Source organism: Plecotus auritus (assembly GCF_963455305.1).
Source record: "Plecotus auritus genome assembly, chromosome: 2".
Lineage (NCBI taxonomy): Eukaryota > Metazoa > Chordata > Mammalia > Chiroptera > Vespertilionidae > Plecotus > Plecotus auritus.
In genome coordinates this window covers 221,778,712-221,799,397 of record NC_137771.1, presented here as the reverse complement: position 1 = coordinate 221,799,397, position 20,686 = coordinate 221,778,712, and the positions used below count along the sequence as shown (strand labels likewise).

Genomic DNA, 20,686 nt, shown 5'->3' with positions numbered 1-20,686 from the left:
TGCTGGAGATGCAGAAGTCTGATGCCTTTCTCTTTCTGAGATTTTCTATTTGAGCCAGGTTTCCCCACCTCTGGAAGCTTTAGTTGGATCTTCTTGTCCCAAGTGATGTTCCCTGTGTGGCTCCTCTCAATTTGCGAAATCATGTCTTTCAGTCTGGGACAGTTTCTTGAATTATTGCCTTCTGTTTTCTTTTTTCCTTCCTGGAGCTATTACTGGTAAGATATTAGAATCCAAGAAGTTCAAAGAATTGCAAGCACAAGAAACATGAAGAAAAGTACATCATGGTGCATCATGATGTCTAAAACAATATTGAAAATGAACAAAGATAGAGGACACACACTTCCTGATTTCAAAACATACTAAAAAGCTACAGTAATGAAAACAGTATGGCTCCAGCATATGGATAAATGTATAGACCAATGAAATAGAATTGAGAGTCCATAAGTAAACCCATACATCTATGGCCAATTGATTTTCAGCAAGAGTGCTGAGACCAGTCAATGGGGGAAAGAATGTCTCTTCAACAAATGGATATTAACATAAAAGGATGACGTTGGACAACTAGCTCACACCATGTATAAAAATTAACTCATAATGAGCCGACTTTGAGCTAAAAATATAAAATTCTTAGAACTCCTACAACTGAATAAAAGACAATTTAAAATGGGCAAAGAACTTGACTAGGCATTTCTCTCCAAAGACGATATACAAATGAAAGGAAGCCTGATATCATTGGCCACCAGGGAAAGGCAAATCAAGACCATGAGATGCCATGTCACACCCACCACCAGGGCAATAAAAAAAAAAAAAAAAGGAAATTAAGTATTGGCAAGGACAAGGAGAAACTGGAACCTCATGTATTGTGGTGGAATATAAAATGGTACAACTACTATGGGATACAGTTTGGCAGGTCTTTAAAGAACCACAGAATTATACTACCCAGCAACCGCAGTCCTGGGTATCCACCCAAAATTACTGAAAATAGTTATTCAAACCAATACTCATACATGACTGTTCATAGCAGCATAATTCACAATAGCCAGAGAGTGGGAATAACCTAAGTGTCCATCAATGATAAACGGGTAAACAAAATGTGGCATATCCACACAATGAAATATTCAGCCATAAAAAGGAATAAAGTACTGATACCTACTACAAAATGAACCTTGAAAACATGTTAAGTGAAATAAGCCAGACACAAAAGGCCAGATTGTATGATCCATTTATCTGAAATATCCCAAATAGGTAAACCACATGGAGACAAAGCAGATTAGTGTTGCCAGGAGGGAAGGGGGAGAGGGGAATGACTGCTTCTGGGGGTGATGAAAATGCTTTGAACTTGGCAGAGGTGGATGTAATAAATGCCACTGAATTGTGCATTTAAAATTTGTTCATTTTAGGTATGTGGATTTCACCTCAATTAAAAACCCAAATACTCAAGCCACTCTAACCAGCCCATTCCCACACAGACAGCGCTGCTGTGTGAGGGTCACTGAAAGATCCTTACTTCCTGAGCCCCTTCTGCTGCTCCCCATCCGAATTCTCCTCCGGAAAAGGCACTTCCTTCTGCTTCCAGTCCACTCTGCCCCCATCATGCATGGGTTCATCCACCTGGCTGAGTTCCCTTTTAATAAGATTTCCTTGTTGAAACATTTTTCAAGAGAAAGTTAAAAAGAAAAGCACATTTTAATAAACCATAGATTCATCCAAGTGTCAGGTGTTAATAAAAGGGAAACTAACATTTACGCTGCCCTTGGGCTAAGTACCCTAAACCTGCTCATTGCTGCCCATAGCAGTGGGGCAGTGCCCAGCACTGGGCAGTTAAAAGGCACACAGGCTTCTTGTTTAGTGTGTGAGAGCAAAAGAGCAGCCGGCACGTGCAGGGTCAGAGCTGGGCTACTCTGGATTCCAAGGTACTTGCTGACTTTGTCTTCTGGTCCCGCTCCCGGGCAGCCACAAAGTTCAGCAGGTCAATGGCAGTGACGACCCCGAACACCATCTGCCTCTTGCTGGACTTCCCAGGGCTGTGGTCTGAGGAGGGAATTAAGGCAGTAGATTAAAGGCACCTCCACATGGAGCTGCACCTATTCCCAGACACTGTCAGAGGCTGAACCACAAAGTGTGGCCCTGGGGGACCAGCCCTGAGCCTGCCCCAGTACCTACAGGCACCTGTGTATTGTGGGAACCCAGGCAGCACCCACCAACAGATGCCTTCTGCTAACAGGAGCCATCTGGGGGAAGCTGCACAGAGCAAGGTGCTAACCTCTCCAAGCCATGCCCACCGGCCACACGCCTGTGGTCGGTCTGGGTGCCCAATGTTCAAGTCTTGGCATGGAATTCCAACACCAAGCACACCCACAAGCTACATCAGCTCACATCTCTGGCCTGTGATTATCTTCAAATCCATGCTTTTCTCTGGGGCTTAGAACGAATGCTGGCCCTGACCCCGCTAAGAGCAGTGAGGATTGTTGAGGTGGTTCGACTTGACTGGCCAGTGGAATGCCCAGATTTGTTCAAACGCTATTCTGGGTGTTTCTAGATGAGATCATCATCTGAATCGGTAGACTGAGCAAAGCAGATTGCCCTCTGGTGTGAGTGGTGGGCCTCATCTAAGGAGTTGAAGACCTGAATAGGAAAAAAAAGGCTCCCCATGTAAGAGGGGACTTTTCCAGCCTTAGGACTTGAACTGAAACATTGGCTTCTCCGGGGTCTGCCCACTCCCCCTGCAGATCATGGGATTTGCCAAACTCGTCATGTGAGCCAGTCCTGGTAACAAATCTCTCTATATACACACATTCCACTGGTTCTGTTTCTCTGGAGACCCTTGACAAGGTCATCACGAAGCACAGAGAGCCAGGTGGAGCTGAGGAGTGGGTGAGAAGTGCCCAGGTCACATTTTTATCCCGCCAGACCCCAACCCAGCAACTTTATGGCCATCTGTCCCTAGGGTGGGGGTGCAGCGAGACAGAGGAGCCAGGCACCCTGCTGGCCTATTTGAGCACCTCAGAAAAAAACACGGGGAGCAGAGAGACCAGCTCCCCACATTTCAGGGACTTCGAGGGAAAGTGGCACTTTGGAGAAGTGTGTCCCCTGCAGGGGAGGGTGGTCTGTGCAGCCTCTGCAACCTGGCCCTCCAGAACCTCGGAGCCTCATGCACAGTGGAGTTGGCCACCTCTGTGAAGGGTCGGAGTCTGTTATGACCCCGCAGTTCTGCCAACAGCATGGAGGCAGCATTGGACACGGTATCGGGCGTGCTGTGCCCAAGGATGCTTCCTTTATGGACCCTGAAATTGGGACTCGTTCTGGGGCGTGTTCATATATGAGTAAATGTGAGGTGAGGGCGAACCCTCCCACCAAGCTTTGGGGTCTGGGACCCCGGACAGCGGGCGTACATACCTGCAGGCCCCCCCACCACTCCTGCCAAGGCCTGGTCCCGTGCTGTGGAGCCAAGGACGGGAGAGGGGTTAGGCTTGGCCACCCAGGCCCCGAGACGGCCCTCAGCTGGGTGGGGGGCGGGCTCCAGGGCACTCCCAATTCTGATTATGACCCTTACCCTTGTGGGCACCCAGGCCTGGCCCACAGAGGGGTTCTTATAAGAACCGTGCCCAAGGCTGAGGATGGCTGAAGGTCACCACCACTGACTCCAAAAGCCTGTGAGGCACCAGGACCTCGCTGCCCCACAGGCACTCAGCAGCAAAGCGCAGGCGGCAGCCTGGGACCGGGCCTCAGTGGCCAGTACCCTCAGGGCTCCCCAGCCCTGCTCCCAGCCCCACTTACACTGGATCTGCTCGTGGACCACCAGGGCGAAGTGGTCCGTCTCCAGGATGCGCGAGAGCATGCCGAGCGGGTCAGTCAGGCGGATCTGGAAGAGAGGCCGCAGTCAGCACTCACCAGGGCAGCCCAGCCAGGCCCTCGGCGGAGAGAAGCGCAATGGAACCTGAACTGTTTGGACAGCATGTTCTCCTGGGGTCTCCTTGTTACAGGGGCGGGGGTGGGGGTGGGGAGGTGGCTGCAGGAACCACATGACAGGTGACGGCATTGGGGATGAAATGGCACAAATATACGGATTCCAGTGACATGTCAGCTGTGTGTGTGTGTGTGTGTGTGTGTAGTGTGGGGAGGGGAAAGCAAGGTCAAGTTATCTCCTAGGTTTGGGCTCAATCTTAGTCCCACTCACTGGGAGGTTGGAGAAGGCAGGTGTGAAATGGGGACCAGGGAGAGGGGGCGCCCCGATGGCACTGCCCTCAGGGACACAGCAGGGTCCAGTCAGCTCTGCCCAAGCTGTCAGAGGGTGGCCAACATTGTCTCAGAAGCGGGGCTTCTCCCAGGACATTCTATTTATTAAATCACTGTATGTGCCAGGTGTTCTTAAACGAATGCTTCATGGGGGAAATGAGGGCCCAATGTTATGAAACCGACCCCCAGGCGTGGCCAAAATACAGCGGGCGTGGGTGAGCCCTCATGAATGGGCCTTTCCCCACCGGCTTCCCTGCAAAGCTGGGGCGAATTCTCAGATGTATAGGTTCGAGGAGGGGCAGCCAGCACTGGCCCAGCTGGCACAGGAGCAGTGCAGAGGATCGGGGACCTGGCCCCCTTGCCCAGGAAGCGCTGTGCCCCGCCTCCAAGGACAGAAGCGGGTCTTGGCACCCGCGGCCCCAGTGGATGGGAGCTCATACCTGCTTGAACTGCTTGTAGATGACTTTGTGAACTTGGTCTGATGGCTGCACCTTCCCAGCGAGCAGGCATGACAGCATGTTTCCCAGAGTCACCATCCCCAGGATCACTCTGAGGGGTGTGGGGGGGGGAGAGTCAGTGCAGGGCCCTCCCTGAGACAGCAGGACCCACCCACAGCCGTCCTCCGTCCGCGCCAGAATGCAGAATTCCTCTTAGAATTCAACAGATACCTGCCAAGTGCCCACACGTGGCAGGAAGACAGTGATCAGATGCCCTGCCCTGGACCTGCCCATCCAGTGGCAGACAGTAAGCCATTGAGTCCTTTGGGTATTTCCAACTGACAAGTGTCAGCCATGGGACTATGAGACGCCTCCTCCCGGGCTCAGTGCAGTGGGTGGGACACGGGTTAACACGGCCACCCGCCACCCAGCCAGTGCTCAGGAACATGTCCAATGGGCGGCCCGGCGCTCTGGACATCCCTGTGCAGGGACTAAGGTCAGCCAGCCGCCCTGTCCTGGGGTGTGGCTGAGACTGACCCCGATTCATCGACCACGGGCACTTGGTCGAAGCCCTTCTCCCGGAGGATCTCAATGGTGTGCTTGCAGGTGACCGTGGGCAGCACTGTCAGCGGAGTTAACAGGCTCAGCTCCTGGACTTGGAGGTGCCACCACCTGAGGGAAGAGGGCAGGGCAGGGAGGGCTGAGGGCCGGCAGGTGGGAGTCAAGGACAACATCACACAGGGAGACTGTGGGGATGACCAGCCAGGCGGACAGAGCACAGGCACCCAGGTCCCAGGGACCTGCGCTCTGCAGCCACTGTGGCTCTGGGTGTGGCCCTGCTCAGAGATGTTCTCACCAGGGCTTCTTCACTGCGAGGCCCTCCTCCTTCAGGAAGCCCTTCTGCAGCATCCACCTGTCACTCAGGAACTTGGACCTGCAGGAGTCAGGAGGTCAGCAGGGCCTGGCAGAGGGTCTCACCACTGTCTCTGCCCACACCAAGGGGCACAGTTCCCACAGAAAGCCCAGGACCCCTCCCAGACCCCACCGGTCCAGGAGAGACCCCCACGTGGCTGGCTGGAGCTCCAGGAAGAGGCTGGGAACCAGACTGTAGAGAGCCCGTGGGAATTTCATGTCCAGGGGGCATCTGGTCTACCAGGGAGGAGGAGCTCATAGCACAGACGGTTCTGTCCTGGAACCTTTGCCGTCAGCCCCCTCGTGCTCCCTGGGTGCCTCCTCCCAACACTCCTCACTTCTGCTTTGCCAGAAGGAGCAGGGGAGCCTGATCCACTTGGGTCAAAGCCTCCAGACCAGGCCTTGGGGGCTGCCAGGGACCTGCTCTAAAAAGGTGGACTGAAAGGGGAGGGAGGTTGTAAAGGGTAGGGGCAGCCATATACACTGAGTGGCCAGATTATTATGATCTGTGAATGCATAATAATCTGGCCACTCAGTGTATATCCTATATAATAAAAGGCTAATATGTAAATTGTCCCCTCAACCAGGAGTTCGACCAGCAGGCAGGCCGGCCAACCGCCCATGTCCCCTCCCCTGGCCAGGCTTGCTGGACCCCACCCATGCACGAATTCATGCACCGGGCCTAACACACACACACACACACACACACACACACACACACACACTGAGTGGCCAGATTATTATGTGTTCAGAGATCATAATAATCTGGCCACTCAGTGTATATGGTGACGGAAAATGATTTGACTTTGGGTGGTGGACACACAATGCAATATACAAATCATGTATCATAGAAATGTGCACTTGAAGCCTCTATGATCCTATTAACCGATGTCACCCCAACAAGTTTACAGAAATAAAAATAAAGCGACATGTTGCATCCTCCAATAGGCCAGAAGGCAAGGTGGAGGATGTGGCAGAGATGACGCTCTACTCAAAGAGTGGAAGAGGAGAAGAAAAATAAAAAATAAAATTAAATAAATAAATATAAAGGTGGCTTGAGGACCCATGTAGTGGGGAGCAGATGACCCTGCGCCCCTGTGAGCAAGACTGGCCTGTACAGCAGGCCGAGAAAACATGCACTTGGGAGCCGTGGGTGGAGGCCTGGCTGGGGAGAGGGGGGTGCAGAGCTTGCAGGGCCCCTGGCCCCACCCCGAAGCCCGGCTGTCAGATCTCAGGGGAGATCCAGTGGAGTAACCACAGCAGCCGCAAGGCGGTGGCAGGGAGGGACAGGCCTGCAGGCGGTGGAGGACGGAGGCTTCTTACATGTAGTTGCGGACAGAGTCGGGCAGAATCACCACGCAGCGCTGGCCCTCCCGCAGCTCCTGGGCCGCCTTCACAGCCACCGACATGGCGCTGCCGGAGCTGCCACCTGCCGAGAGGGCCGGAGTCAGACCCAGGCCCACGTGTCAGAGGGAAGTGAGCCGGCAGGAGCCTGGTCCCATCTCCTCGCCACGAAGCTCTGGAGATGGACACCCTCCAGGCTCTCCCAGCACCCCGTCCCCGCTTTGGACCCCATTGATGGGGAGTCCCCCCCCACCCAAGGACAATGCTGGTCTTGATTGAAAAAGCCAGGTGTCCTGACATTCTGGCCCCAAAACATATACACCAATCACAGTGCTGCCAGCCTCCTCTTGGCGGCCACCCCCACCCTCACTGGTGACTGGGAACGCAAAGCCAACAGCTGCTTCCTCTTTCTGTCAAGCTCTCCGGCTCCCCAGGCCCTTTCCAGGACCTCGTGCCACGCCCCACGCTCCGAGACAAAGCATGTGGCTGCAGGGACCCCAGGGCCCCAGGAAACTGACCCAGACCTCTGGCCACACTGTGAAGGGGCACTCCTATCCCGCCTGTGGAGTGACCGCCGATCTGAGGACAGGCCAGCTGACCTCCTAGGGGTTGGAGTGAACGGACGGACGGCACCGGGGAAGCCGCCATGCAGCCCCAGGATGAGGGCGCCTTTACAAATCTGGACTGGAAGCCGGCAGAAGGCAAGCGCCCCTGTGTCCTCTGCACCCCGGCCGCCGCCCAGCGCCTGGCCGCCACTCACCGCACAGCAGTCCCTCCTGCGCAATCAGCATGCGGGCAAAGGCAAAGGACTCCTCATCGTTGCACTTGAACCACTTGTCCACCACCTGCAGGCAGGACCAGACTGCCGGCTCCAGGAGGCGCTCGGGCAGGTGTGCAGTTTGGGTGGGGGCCCCACAGCTATGTTCACAACCTCACGGATGCCTCGGTCCAGGAAGCTGTGACCCTTAACGGGCACAGCCCGGCCCCTGCTCTGGGGTCTGAGACTCGGGTCTACAAACCTGGAACTTTCTACCTCTCCCTGGTCCAACACATTGTGCACATGGCTATTAAACTGCCCGCTGGCTCCCGCAGCACTGCCATATGTCCTATGGCTGGACTCTACGTCCCTCAGAACGAAGCCCCCTTGTGGGTCCTTAGGAGTCTGTTCTGGGGTCCTTACCGCTCCCACGTTTCCCCTGCTCAATCGCCAGAGCTCCCGCCTCTGCAGGGGCCTGATCTGTGCGCACGGCCAGAGCTGAACTTCTGGGAGTCTTTGCCCAGTGGGTTCATGTCACTTCTTGGATATGGTGCAGCATGCCACTTGGTGCTGACCTTGGACTCTACCCTTCCTCTACCTGCTTGTATAGGGTCATGTTTCTACTCCCTGCCCCCACAGGAAAGCCAGGCCGGGCACCGGGGGTCAGCCAGCCATGCAGATGTGCAAGCTGGTTAAAGGGCGAGCCCTGAGGACTGGAAGCGAACACTGCAGCCCCACCTACCGTTCGGTCCAGCACCGTGGGGATGAAGTCATAGCCAATCCCTTCCACCTCATAAGCCGTCAGCTCCGTCCGGTTCAGCTCCTCGGGCTCAGCAAGGATGGAGCCTTCGGGATCCACCCCAATGATCTACAGTGGGGAGACCGTTAGGGCTCATGCCCAGCAAGTCTAATGTGGATGTTCCCGGCCATCATCGGGGGCCAAGACCACCCCTAATGGGCACCTGTTAATGATCTGCCCGGGGGATGCAGTTCTTGTTCCCGGCTCCAGGGCAAGACTGGAAACCCAGAGACCTGGGAGCCAGGGTGATTACAACTCAGGGGCAGCTGGGGGAAGTGGTTCCGGGCAGTTCCCCTGCACAGAACGTCCCAGCCTGGCACACGCCCTGGGGGGCAGTGGGGCCTGGAGAACAAGGAGCAGTGCTGGGCACTGACCTCTTCCTGGGCAGAGGGAGGAAGTGGGCTCAGCACCACCCGCCAGATATTTCTATGAGCCCCACCCCAGGCCCCTCAACTCCAAATTCAGTGCCCTCCCTCTCAGAGTCCCTAATGGGGCAGATGCAGGACCTGAACCTAAAAGCTTAAAGATTCATAGTGATCCTTGGGGGCCACCCAAATGGACTCCCACCCCCCGTCATTTGGTCGCTGGATTCCTCACTCCCGGCCAGGGCCCGCAACCCCCCTGGCCGCCCCGGGCACTCACTTTGCATCCAGGACACTTCTCCTTCAGCTTCCTGGCGATGCCTGTGATGGTGCCACCTGTGCCCGCCGAAGCCACCAGCATGTCCAGCTTCCCTGAAGGGTTGAGAAGCCGTATCAGGAAGAACATTCTAATAAGTGAAAACTCACTCGGCCAAGAAGGCAGGTCATCAAAAAGGTGAAACTTCAATTCCCATGGCCTCTCATCACAGTCCTTTATCCTTAAGAAGCATTCATCACTGGGTCACAGGGGCCAGCAAGCTTCATTTAAGTCTCGGCCATGGAATCTACTTGGTGTAAGGCCCGTCAGGAGGTGCAGGAAGGACAGATGCAGTGCCTGCCTGAGGGGGACAGGACGCAGGGAGGCTCCTCATGATGCACTTTCTTTTTTAAAAAAATATACTTTTATTGATTTCAGCGAGGAAAAGAGAGGGAGAGTGTGGTGAGCCGGCACGGCCATGGCATACTCGGCCCCACGTTGGGCACTTTTATGTGCCGCGCCAGCTCAGCCAGGTTCAGTGACCCTGAGGGGGCGGTGAAGGATTGAGAAAAGACAGACAAGAGAATGAAAGCTGGGTCTGGGTGGGACGCTGACCTCTCTGATGGAGAGCTAGCGATAGCGCCACAGACTACAAGTTGTGTCTTTATTTTATAGCCAGACTAGAGGCCTAGTGCACAAAATTCGTGCACGGGGGTGTGTGTCCCTCAGCCCAGCCTGCACCCTCTCCAATCTGGGATCCCTCTCACAATCCAGGACTGCTGGCTCCCAACTGCTCACCTGCCTGCCTTCCTGATTGCCCCAAATCACTTCTGCCTGCCAGCCTGGTCACCCCCTAACCACTCCCCTACAGGCCTGGTCACCCCTAACTGCCCTCCCCTGCAGGCCTGGTCACCCCTAACTGCCCTTCCCTGCGGGCCTGGTCGCCCCTAACTGCCCTCCCCTGCAGGCTTGATTGCTCCCAATTGCCCTCCCTTAAAGACCTGGTGTCTCCCAACCTCCCAACTGCCCTCCCCTACTGGCCATCTTGTGTCCACATGGGGGCAGCCATCTTGTGTTGGAGTGATAGTCAATATGCATATTACTCTTTTATTAGATAGGATAGAGACCTGGTGCACAGATGGGGGCTGGCTGGTTTGCCCTGAAGGGTATCCTGGGCGAGGGGCCTCTGGTGGTTTGCAGGCTGGCCACGCCCCCCAGCGACCCAAGTGGAGGCCCTGGTATCTGGGATTTACTTATCTTCTATAATTGAAACTTTGTAGCCTTGAGCAGAGGCCAGGGCAGGCCGGGGAGTGGGGGGGAGCGGGGGCAGGAAGCTTGGCTTCCTCCATCCCCGGGGAAACCCAAGCCTCCTGCTCTCTCCAGCTCCGTGGCCACCGCCATTTTTGTTGGGATTTATTTATCTTCTGTAATTGAAACTTTGTAGCCTTGAGCGGAGGCCTGGGCCAGCCAGAGTGTGGGAAGCTTGGCTTCCTCCATTGCCAGGGAAACCCAAGCCTCCTACTCTCTCTGTGGCCACAGCCATCTTAGTTGGGTTAATTCGCATACTTGCTCCTGATTGGCTGGTGGGCGTGGCTTGTGGGTGTAGCAGAGGTGCGGTCAATTTGCGTATTACTCTTTTATTAGATAGGATTCCACGAGGCAAAGTAAGGGCATGGTCAAGATGTTTACAACATCCTCGTGGGTTTCGAGACTACTCAATTACATGCACCTGAACTCTATCAATCCCACATCACTCAGGCATGTGAGGCCATGTGTTCGGACCATAGGTTCAAGCTCACAACTAGAGCTGTTGGCTATAATTGTGCTGGGAGGGCTCTACCCTCCAAGCTGGATCTTGCATGTGGTCATGAGAGGACTGTGCCCTCTCATTAGTCCGAGGCTTGAACCTGTCCAAACACTGTAGCCGCTCTCCACAGGAGAGAGAGAGATAGAAACATCAATGATGAGAGAGAATCATTGATTGACTGCTCCTGCACGCCCCACACTGGGGATCGAGCCTGCAACCCTGGCATGTGCTCTGATCGGGAACCGAACCGAGATTTCCTGGTTCATAGGTCGACACTCAACCACTGAGGCACACTGGCCAGGCATGATGCACTTTCTTATGCTGTTTGCTTTTGGATGATGACAAAAAGGTAACTAAATTATGTAGGAAATAGAATAAATCACTCGGGCTTGATTCAGAAATCATCTGGGCTTTCTCGCTGCTGAGCGCCAGCCCAGGCATCCTGCAGACAAGTCCACGCAGGCCCCCATGCCGAGGCAGAGGGTTGTTTTTGCCAAATGAGAGAATTCTCACACATAAAACTTTGGTGAGCAAATGCCTGGATCCAACCACCTGGCAGAATCCCCTCACATCTCTTAGGGAAACAGCCCTTCAGGAGACATCACAACCCCACGGGCCTTGGCACCAGTTATGTGGAAATGTTCCAGGGAGCCTCACGTCTGTATAGAGTAAGCTAATCATTGGCATTACCACCCAAGCTGGAGATGGGATAACCTGAACGTGGAATTCAAGACCCAAGTCAGGGCTTGATGCCTAGTGCCATTCAGCAATGTGAAGTCCCAGCTGTGAGCCCAGCCCAGCCAAGGACATACTCACTGCCTGCACTCAGGAGCTTCTGCAGCTGGGCAAACAAATATGATTGCCTGATACTGCGCAAGAGAGCACAACAGAAGCAGAAACCGCTCTACACAGATGCTCTGGAGAGCACTTCAGAGAGGGGACATTTGATCTGGGTTTTGAAGGATGAATAGGAGTTTACCAAAGAGTGGGTAAGTGACTTGTACACTCCCAGACAACCAGGGAGAGCGGCAGTGAGGATGGGGGGAGGGGTTAGGATAGACGCACACACCATCACACTGCTGCAGGATCTCCTCGGCCGTGCTGTCGTAGTGAGCAACGGGGTTGTTGATGTTGCGGTACTGCATGGAGAGAGCAAAGGGGCGGTGAGAGGAAGTCAAAGACACTGAAACGGCAGCAGGCACAGGGCAGCAGGCAGCTTTAGGAGCCTCAATAGACACAAAACATTAAACCCAGCTCTTCAGATGTGAATTTCTGAATTAACCCCGGAGCGAAATAAGTGAGACAGAAGAGCGTCCAGTGAAAAAGGTTTTTACACCTTCCGAGGGCTTCCAGGGTCCTCAGCCAAGGGCACGCCCACCCAGGGCGATGAACTGAGGCGCTGGCTGCACGCTGGAGGTTCCCTGGCTGGGAGAAGCCTGCGACAGGCGCCACTCACTGTCAGTCCTCTCAGCAGCCCCCATTCCTGCTGCAAACGTGGCACCACCCCACCCCGACACCCCCGGGAGCGCCCCTCGGGGTCCACACTCTGAATGCACGTTCACCCCAGGTCCCGAGCCTCACCTGGTCCAGGATGTGAGAATTGGGGATCTCATTCTTCAGCCTCCATGCCACCCCCACATGGGACTCGGGGGAGTCGAACCTGGCGTTGGTGGGTGTCCTCACGATCTCGGCCCCCAGGGCCCGCAGGACGTCTACCTGCAGAGCAACATCGAGCCTTGACCCACCGCCAGGCCTCCCGAGCTGGGGGAGGGGTCCCGGGAGACAGGCCCCCGTCGGCCGACCTACCTTCTCCATGCTCATCTTCTCCGGCATCACGATGATGCAGCGGTAGCCCTTCACCGCGGCCGCCAGGGCCAGCCCGATGCCTGGGAAGCACATGGTGAGCCCCTGCCCGTGCACCTGCAGCCTTGTCTGGGATGCCAGAGACTAGCCCTGAGGGCCCACGGAGCAGGCACTACAGGGTTCCCCAAAGCCCCACACTGCCCCCTCTGTCCTCAGGGCGAAGAGAGAATGCGGAGACAAATAAAAGGGCGTGTGCTCACAGGGAAGGAAAGCCAGGGAGCAAACACAAGCTCAATTCCTCCAGCTTCTGCTGGGTGCCCACAGCTCAATGTGGGTGCCTGAGGACCGTAGCAGGAAGAGCAAACACTGTGGGCTGTGGGTGGGCACCCCTGGTCCTTCTAGGAAAGGCAGGATGGCCCTGGAGGCAGGCAGAGACCAGCAGGGCGGCCTCCCTGGTCACAAAGGGGTCAGGGCCACTGTCCGGAGGGCAGGAGTTCGAGCCAAAGAGGATTACTGTGGAGTCATAAGACCCGACGGAATTTGCCCAACTGGGCTTTAGACTTGCTGGGGACCAAGCACCCCTCCTTCTGTCTGGTTTCTCCCTTTGCAACAGGGGTGCCTGTCCTATGCCTGTCCCTCCACTGTATTTTGGAATCACATGACCCGTCTGGTTTCACAGGCTCACAGCTGGAGAGGACCCTGCCCAGGACTCTCCCCCACACCTGATGGAGATGAGACCTTGGACTGCAGAGATGCTGCTGGAAGGAGCGGATTTGTTGGGGCCACTGGGATGATTTGCATGTGAGAAGGGCATGGATTTGGGGGCCAGGTGGCAAGCTATGGGCTGAATTGTATCCTCTGAAATTCCTACACTGAAGTCCAACCCCCATCACCTCAGAAAGCAACTGTGCTTGGAGATGGTCTTTAAAGAGGGGAGTAAGGTTAAGTGAGGTCACGGGGTGGTTCCTAATGCGGAGGACAGGTGTCCCCGGAATAAGAGAGGAGGACACAGACACATGGAGAGGGGCGGCCGCGTGAGGACGCAGGGAGACAGTGTCCACATGCCAAGGAGAGGCCTCAGGAGGAACCAGCCCTGCAAACCCCTGACCTGGCCTCAGCCTCCAGGACGGGGAGGGAGCTGGCGTGCTGGCTAAGCCCCCCTCGGTGGTATCTGTTATGGCAGCTGGAGGGACCTAAGGCAGATTTTCACTCTCAGGGGTAGCCGCTCAGGTGAGCATCCGACATCATCAACGCAGGCCTGACTACGAGATGTCGGAGGAAGCGGCACAGCACGCAGCGGCTCGCGGGGAAGAGCCGCCAGCCAGGCCAGCGCAGCCGCCGGGTCACCCCAGCCCGGGGTCCGGGGCCTGTCCCTCGCTCACCTGTGTTCCCAGACGTCGGCTCGATGATGGTGTCCCCAGGCTTCAGGATCCCGGCCCGCTCGGCCTCCTCCACCATGCGCTGGCTGATGCGGTCCTTCACGCTCCCGCCCGCATTGAAGAACTCACACTTGGCCACTGGGAGCCGGAGACGAATCATGAGCGTGGAAGGCCCCGGATCCCTATCTGTCCCCTCCCCCACTACCCGATCCACCTTGATGCAGGGCTAGGCCTGCTCTTCGCTGGTTCTGTACATCGGCCCCCTCTCCACGCCTACCCACCACCGCAGCTGGCAGTGCCATGCAGAGGACCATGTGGCAACTCCGAGGGAATGAGACAGAGGCGCCTCAAGGAGCCCCCACTGGGTGGACAGGTCAGACCCCCTCCAGCAGTCCCAACAGGAGCTTGCTGGGCATACAGCGGTCGGCTCACCTGAGCCCCATGCACCCGTAAGGCCCAGCCATACCCAGTGGCCCCTGCCAGGCAACTTGATGCCCCGAAGCCACTGCACCCGGATCACACCACGGACCAGGCCCCCCAAACCCTCCACACCCCGCCTCCCACCGCCCAGGCTCCCCTACTCTGCCACTCGCCCTGCCCAGCAAACACGCTGTCCTTTTCTGGGCCCAGGCCTTTGCTCTGCTCTCTCCTTTGGACAACTCCCTCCCACCTCCTAAAAGTTTGTAATGTTTGCAAGAAAAAGATGCTTCCCCAACAGGGATCTGAAGACCCCGGGCCAGCCTACGACACCCACAGCCCCCCGGCCCCTGTGGGCCGAGCGAAGGAGGGGGGAAGCAGGTACTCACGGAGCTCACACTTCAGGCCAAAGTTCTTCCCGATCTTATTGATTCTCACCATGGGGGTATCTCCAATTTTCTTCAGGATATTTGGCAAGATTTTGGGCGATTTTGCCCTAAAACAGAAGAGCCCATGATTATTCAGAAAAACAAAATGATACCAGCCGTGGAAGGCCAGCACATTCTTTTAAATAAATCAAAGAACTGCCCTGGCCAGTGGCTCAATTGGTTGGCGTGTTATGTCACATATCAAAAGGTTGCCGGTTGGGCCCAGCCGGTGTGGGTGTGGCACGGTGGCTGACCATCAAACTATGAGCCAGGAGGTCATGGTTCGATTCCCAATCGGGGCACATGCCTGGGCTACGGGCTAAACCCCAGTGAGGGGCGTGCAAGAGGCAGTGATTCTCCCTCATTGATGTTTCTATCTCTCCCTCTCCCTTCCTCTCTGAAAACCATTTTTTAAATTATGCATATTTTTTAAAAGGCTGTGGGTTCAATCCCCAGGGGCCCTGAGACTGGTAAAACATGCTGCCGTCCACCCGGGGGTCCAACCACGCAGCCACACAGACAAGCTGGCATCCAGCTGCTCCCTCCACTGGGGAAGGAGCTGAAAGGGACGGCCAGGCCAGAGGCAGGTGCCAAGGTGAGGGGAGAGCTAGGCTGGGGGCAAAGGGCTCCTGACCACTTTGGAGGCCAGGTTCTTGAGGCCACGCCGGGGTTGGTTCATTAACTAGTTAAAGCCAAGGCCGGACAGAGGTAAACACCTGTGCCATCACGTGGCGGTGGCAAAGGTCACACTAGCCCAGCAGGGGTTATGGCGGCCAGAGCAGGCTGTGGCCCACCCACCGCTAGGCAGGGGGGTGGGCAGGCAAAGAACCTGGGTTCCTGCCTCTGTCACCTGAGAACCTTGCCTGCGGTCATCAGGGCAGGCCCTGAGGGAGAGCATTTACCGCAGGTGGCCCTGGGTCACCTTCTCTCAATGGCTTGCACTGTGACAGCCCCAGAGGCCTCCAGGACAACCCCACCAGTTCTTAGAACCCCCCCGCCTCCTTAGCAGGACCAGGGACCTGCCTGCCCCACCCCTTCTGAGGCCCCCTCCACTCACTTGGCTGCTTCCACTCTGGCCCTCGTTGTAAGCCCACCCCACCTCGGAACCACCTGGAACCCCCTTTCCCAGAAATCCACACTTCAGCACCTTCTGCCTATGCAGGTACCAGCTCCAGGGCCTTCCCCGAGCCAGGTCACCTCTGTCTCCCAATCAGGAACCCCAAGGGCTGTTTCCTCTCGGGACCTTGGTTTGGTGTCCCCCCTGGCAGGTAAGCTCCCGCCTGACCTGGGCCCAGGCCCAGTTCCCTTTTAACCAGGTACCTGACCTAGGACAGGGGGCATAGGGCTCAGCTTCCAGATGGGATTAGCCCTTAGGGCTTTTCGAGAGGTGTGACTAGGCCAGGAAGTGAGGGGCAGGTGTCATGCTGTCTCACAACCTGGAGAGAAGAGTGTCCTTTCCGCCCCAGGACCCAGAGGGAGGTCACCCACCCTCAGAAACCAGGTCTCTTCCCTGCCTGCCCCCAGCAGCCACACCCCAGCCTTTACCCACTGCTTCGTTTGCTTTGGCACCAAGGGATCATCCTGTTTGGCCAGTGGCCCATTGGTTTCCTAAGCACCCAGCACTGAGATATGTTTAGTGCTTGAGCTTCTGGGTGTGTAAATTTCCATTCCTATTTATTGGCCCCACAGAGGAGTACACCCCTTTCTCCACCCCCCAGTTCTGATCTTAAAATCAATAACCATGAATGTTGGTATAGCAGGTTATACGGAATAAGAATCAAATATCTAAAGCCCAGCTGGCAGGGCTCAGTGGTTGGGCGTCGACCTATGAACCAGGAGGTCACGGTTCGATGCCTGGGTTGTGGGCTCAATCTCCAGTGTGGGGCGTGCAGGAGACAGCCGATCAATGATTTTCTCATCATTGATGTTTCTATCACTCTCTCTCCCTTTCCCCCCTTCTCTGAAATCAATAAAAATCTATTTAAAAAACAAAAGAAGAATCAAACATCTAAAAAACATAGTCTTTGACTCTGAAAGATCATACTACGGACATAAAGATAATCCTAAAACTTAGTGAGCTCAATTTAAGTTTCCCAATGGGTCGGGGGCTTTGTCTTTTTTTCCTTTGGCAGAGAGATCTCGTGCACCTAGAACAGGGCACAACATACAATAGGTGCTTAATAAAGATGGACTGACGACATGAATGTATATGGTTTCTATTGTAGTTGTTCGGAACAAGATAATGGCTACATCTAAATCCCATCGGAGGGCTTAAAAAATTGTGGTTTATTCATCCAACAGTCTCTGTCCAACCTCAGAAAGAGGTCACTATCGAAAAAATAGTCATGGCCCGGAGCAATGTTTACGACTTAAGAGTTCAGTAGGAGGTGCTGGTGTGAACCTAACTGCTGAAAACATGCACACGCACCTCAAACCCCAGTGTGCAGCCGGCGGCCCCGCGTTAGGAGCCTCCGGTCGCCCCCTCACTCAGAGTGTGCGACGTGGGTGCTCACTGACCCGGGTGCTGGCTGCAGCACAAACAAGCCGTGGCCTCTCTGAGCCGGGGTGGACTGATCTAAACAGCGCCCCCATCCAGCAGCTCACCACGTCACAGGGATGGCAAGGGGGATGGGTCACACCCCAAGTCCACATGGCTCCTCCCCTCCAGGTCGTAACAGGGACTTACAAGGCAGTGTGGTGATGTGGAGAGTCAGTGATGGGCCTGCCCAGCTTCCAGGAGCACCTGCTCGGGGCATCAGGCCGGATCCACAGGTGATCCTTAGGGTCCTTGTCCCCTGTGGGCCCCTGCTCCAGGCTCCCTTTTGCTGAGTGTGTCCCTGAGAGGTGGGGGCACCTTGCCACCCCCTCTTCTGCTTGGGATGTCTCAGAAGACATGCTTCGCTCTATCAGAGGAATGGGAAAGAGAAGTCATCGGCCCAGGCCGTTCCCAAACGCTACGGAAGAGCCTGCTCTGATGCGGCTGGGCCCAGGGACTGCTGCCCGCCCGCCCGCCCGCCCTCTCTGGGTGCAGAGCTCCACACTTTCAGGGGCTCAGCAAGAACAGGCATAAAAGCACAGGCACCAAGTGCTCGGACAAGTTTAACTAGCCTGGCCAGCATGGCTGAGTCGGTCTATGTATGAACCAGGAGGTCACGGTTCAATTCCCAGTCAGGGCACATGCCCGGGTTTGCAGGCTCCATCCCCAGTGTGGGGCGTGCAGGAGGCAGCCAATCAATGATTCTCTCTCATCATTGGTGTTTCTCTCTCTCTCTCTCTCCCTTCCTCTCTGAAATCAATAAGCAAATAAATAAATAAATAGCCCTGACTGGTTTGGCTCAGTGGATAGAGCATCGGCCTGCAGACTTAAAGGTCCCAGGTTCGATTCCGGTCAAGGGCATGTACCTTGGCTGCGGAGCACATCCCCAGTAAGGGGTGTGCAGGAGGCAGCTGATCGATGTTTCTCTCTCATCGATGTTTCTAACTCTCTATCCCTCTCCCTTTCTCTCTGTAAAAAAATCAAAATATATTTAAAAAATAAATAAATAAATAAATAAATAAATAAATAAGGTTAACTACCCCACAATTCTACTCCTAGGCATCTATCCAAAAAAATGGAAACCGATATTTGCACACCACATTCGTAACAGCACTATTCACAATAGCCAAGATGTGCAGACAAAGCAAGTGGCCGTCAAGGAATGAATGGCTACACAAAATGTGGTATATTCATACAATGAAGTATTATTTGGCCAAGCCCTGGCTGATAAGTGGAACAGAGCCTTCCTTCCCTCTGGCCTGCACCTGGCCGGTGGGGACGTGATTCTTCCATTTGCAGGAGGCCCCCCACCCTGTGGTAGACCTCCCTCCCCACCTCACAGCCTGCAGCACCCTGGCTGGTGGGCGCTTGCTGGGTCCCGGGACTGGCCACAATCTCACCGAGACCGGGCCCCAGCATAACAGGCACCTCCTTCTTGGCAACTTGCCTCACCCTGGAGCAACCTCCAGCAAGGTAAGGGGCTGATGGGAAATGAATTTAAATCGATCTGGTGAAAGGCACTCTGCTTGGCAACAAGGGTCTGAACCTGCAGGCTCTGCCCAGCATTGTGGGACTTGGCTTCCGGGGGCTGCTGCAGACGTGGGGGGACGCATGTGCGTGGTGGGGAGGCGGGCTCACTCCTGTCCGCCACTCCTCTCACACCTGAAACCACGAGACCCTTCGGGGTCACTGTTAGGTCTGATCAAATAATTGAATGGATACCCCTCCCCCTGGGAACTGACTTTTCAGGCCATTTCACTATGGACATTCCCTTTGCTGCGACCACACTCCGGGTATGCACAGAGAATTGTCCGCCCAGAAAAAGCCCGCCAAAAGTCCTTTAAAGGCTGCTGACTCCCGTCACGGGGGGCTGGAGTCATCCAGGCTCAGCCACCTGGTATGCGGATGATGGAATAAATTCGTAATCCCTCACCATTCTGGCCTCCTGCGTTCCTCCTTCGGGGACCTAACAGTCACGATGCACGCAAGGGCATCCGCACTCACGCACCAGTCGGCCCCAAGGGGGCGGGTTAGGGCCCAGGGCGCGGATGGAAATCACAGAGAATTTCCAGGTGGGAGACCGCGACCACTCAGCAGATCTGGACACCGCCGGTCACCGGACTTGGGGGAGGGGGAGCTCTTGGAGACACAGTTTGGGATAAATGCGCCCGACTAATCCTGAGGCTAAAAGTTTTGCGTTCCCGCCCCGCCCCCACCCGACACCGCACCCGGGCTGGGGCCCGCGCAACTCTATCAACATTCACCCCCACCCCCTGCCATCGGCAGGAAGGAGCAATTTCCCATCCAAAATGACGCGGAAAACCAATGGTGAATGTTGATAGAGCTCATCTCCCCCAAATGCCCCCCCACCCGGGTCCCCGCGGGGCGCTCCCAGACTCGCGGCCCCGCGCCCTCTGCAGTCGGAGTTGGGGTCCGGGCCGGGGCCACGTGGGCACTGAACCCCGGCTTCAGGGAGGTCCGGACTCGCGGAAGGGAGGTCCCGGGTACCGGGGAGGGGTCGCCGGCTCAGCTCCGCCGCGAGCGGCTGCAGATGATGCAACTCCGGCGGGGGGTGGAGACCTGGGACCCTGGGCTGGGCCGGGGCTGGGCCGAGCAGTGCTCACCCGGATCGAGCGCGGGAAGGAGGCGAGTGGGGCGCGTCCGATCACGGCGAGCGGCGGCGAGACTAGCGGCACCTGGAAGACGCGACCCCCTGCTAGCGGGCGGCACTCTGATCCAGGCCGAGCGTGGCTGGAGGACGATTGGCCGAAGGCGGGGGCGAGGGCCAGCGCCCGACCAATCCCAAGTGCGGAGCGCCCGCCCGCCGCCACGCCCCCGCCCCACCCCCCACCTCCCCCGCCCCACCTCCCCCGCCTCCCCCGCCCCACCTCCTCCGCCCTCGGGACGGGGGAGGGCCGCTCCTCTCATCCGGCCTCCTTGGCAGCTCGGCGGGTGGGGATCCCACCCTACGCCCGACCCAGGGCCCGCTCGCCCCACCCCACTCCCACTGTTCAGCCGCGGGCGGACCCCGCCTCCCCGCTGCCCCGCCCCATCGCCCACTCCCCGTGGCGCAACTGCGACCCCAGGCCCCCAGCTCCCGGCCCCGGGCCCTTCCCAGAACCGCGGCCTCCGGGCTCGGCGGACACTCAGTCCCCGTTGTCCCGAGGCGTTTTACTTGGGTAACTGCTCGCTTTGCCGGCGTAATAAACGTTC

At 56.3% G+C, this 20,686-nt stretch overlaps 1 protein-coding gene across 2 annotated transcripts; it reads right to left on the bottom strand.

Annotated features, from left to right (window-relative positions):
* Window positions 1-840: 840 nt before the first annotated feature.
* On the bottom strand, window positions 841-20,227 carry CBS (cystathionine beta-synthase). 2 transcript variants are annotated; one of them, XM_080656422.1, is made up of 17 exons: window positions 20,098-20,210; window positions 17,624-17,840; window positions 14,899-15,005; window positions 14,096-14,230; window positions 12,717-12,796; window positions 12,492-12,626; window positions 11,980-12,049; window positions 9,128-9,219; window positions 8,429-8,554; window positions 7,690-7,774; window positions 6,909-7,014; window positions 5,530-5,607; window positions 5,211-5,345; window positions 4,677-4,785; window positions 3,778-3,862; window positions 3,397-3,438; window positions 841-2,031 (listed from the first exon to the last, which is right to left on the bottom strand). In XM_080656422.1, exons 2-17 carry the CDS (start codon window positions 17,830-17,832, stop codon window positions 1,886-1,888), a joined length of 1,740 nt encoding a protein of 579 aa, XP_080512548.1. In that variant the 5' UTR covers window positions 17,833-17,840; window positions 20,098-20,210; the 3' UTR covers window positions 841-1,885. The 2 variants fall into 2 exon arrangements, with proteins under 2 accessions (XP_080512548.1, XP_080512549.1); XM_080656423.1 differs by lacking the exon at window positions 3,397-3,438 and having other exon boundaries at window positions 849-2,031; window positions 20,098-20,227.
* Window positions 20,228-20,686: the final 459 nt, after the last annotated feature.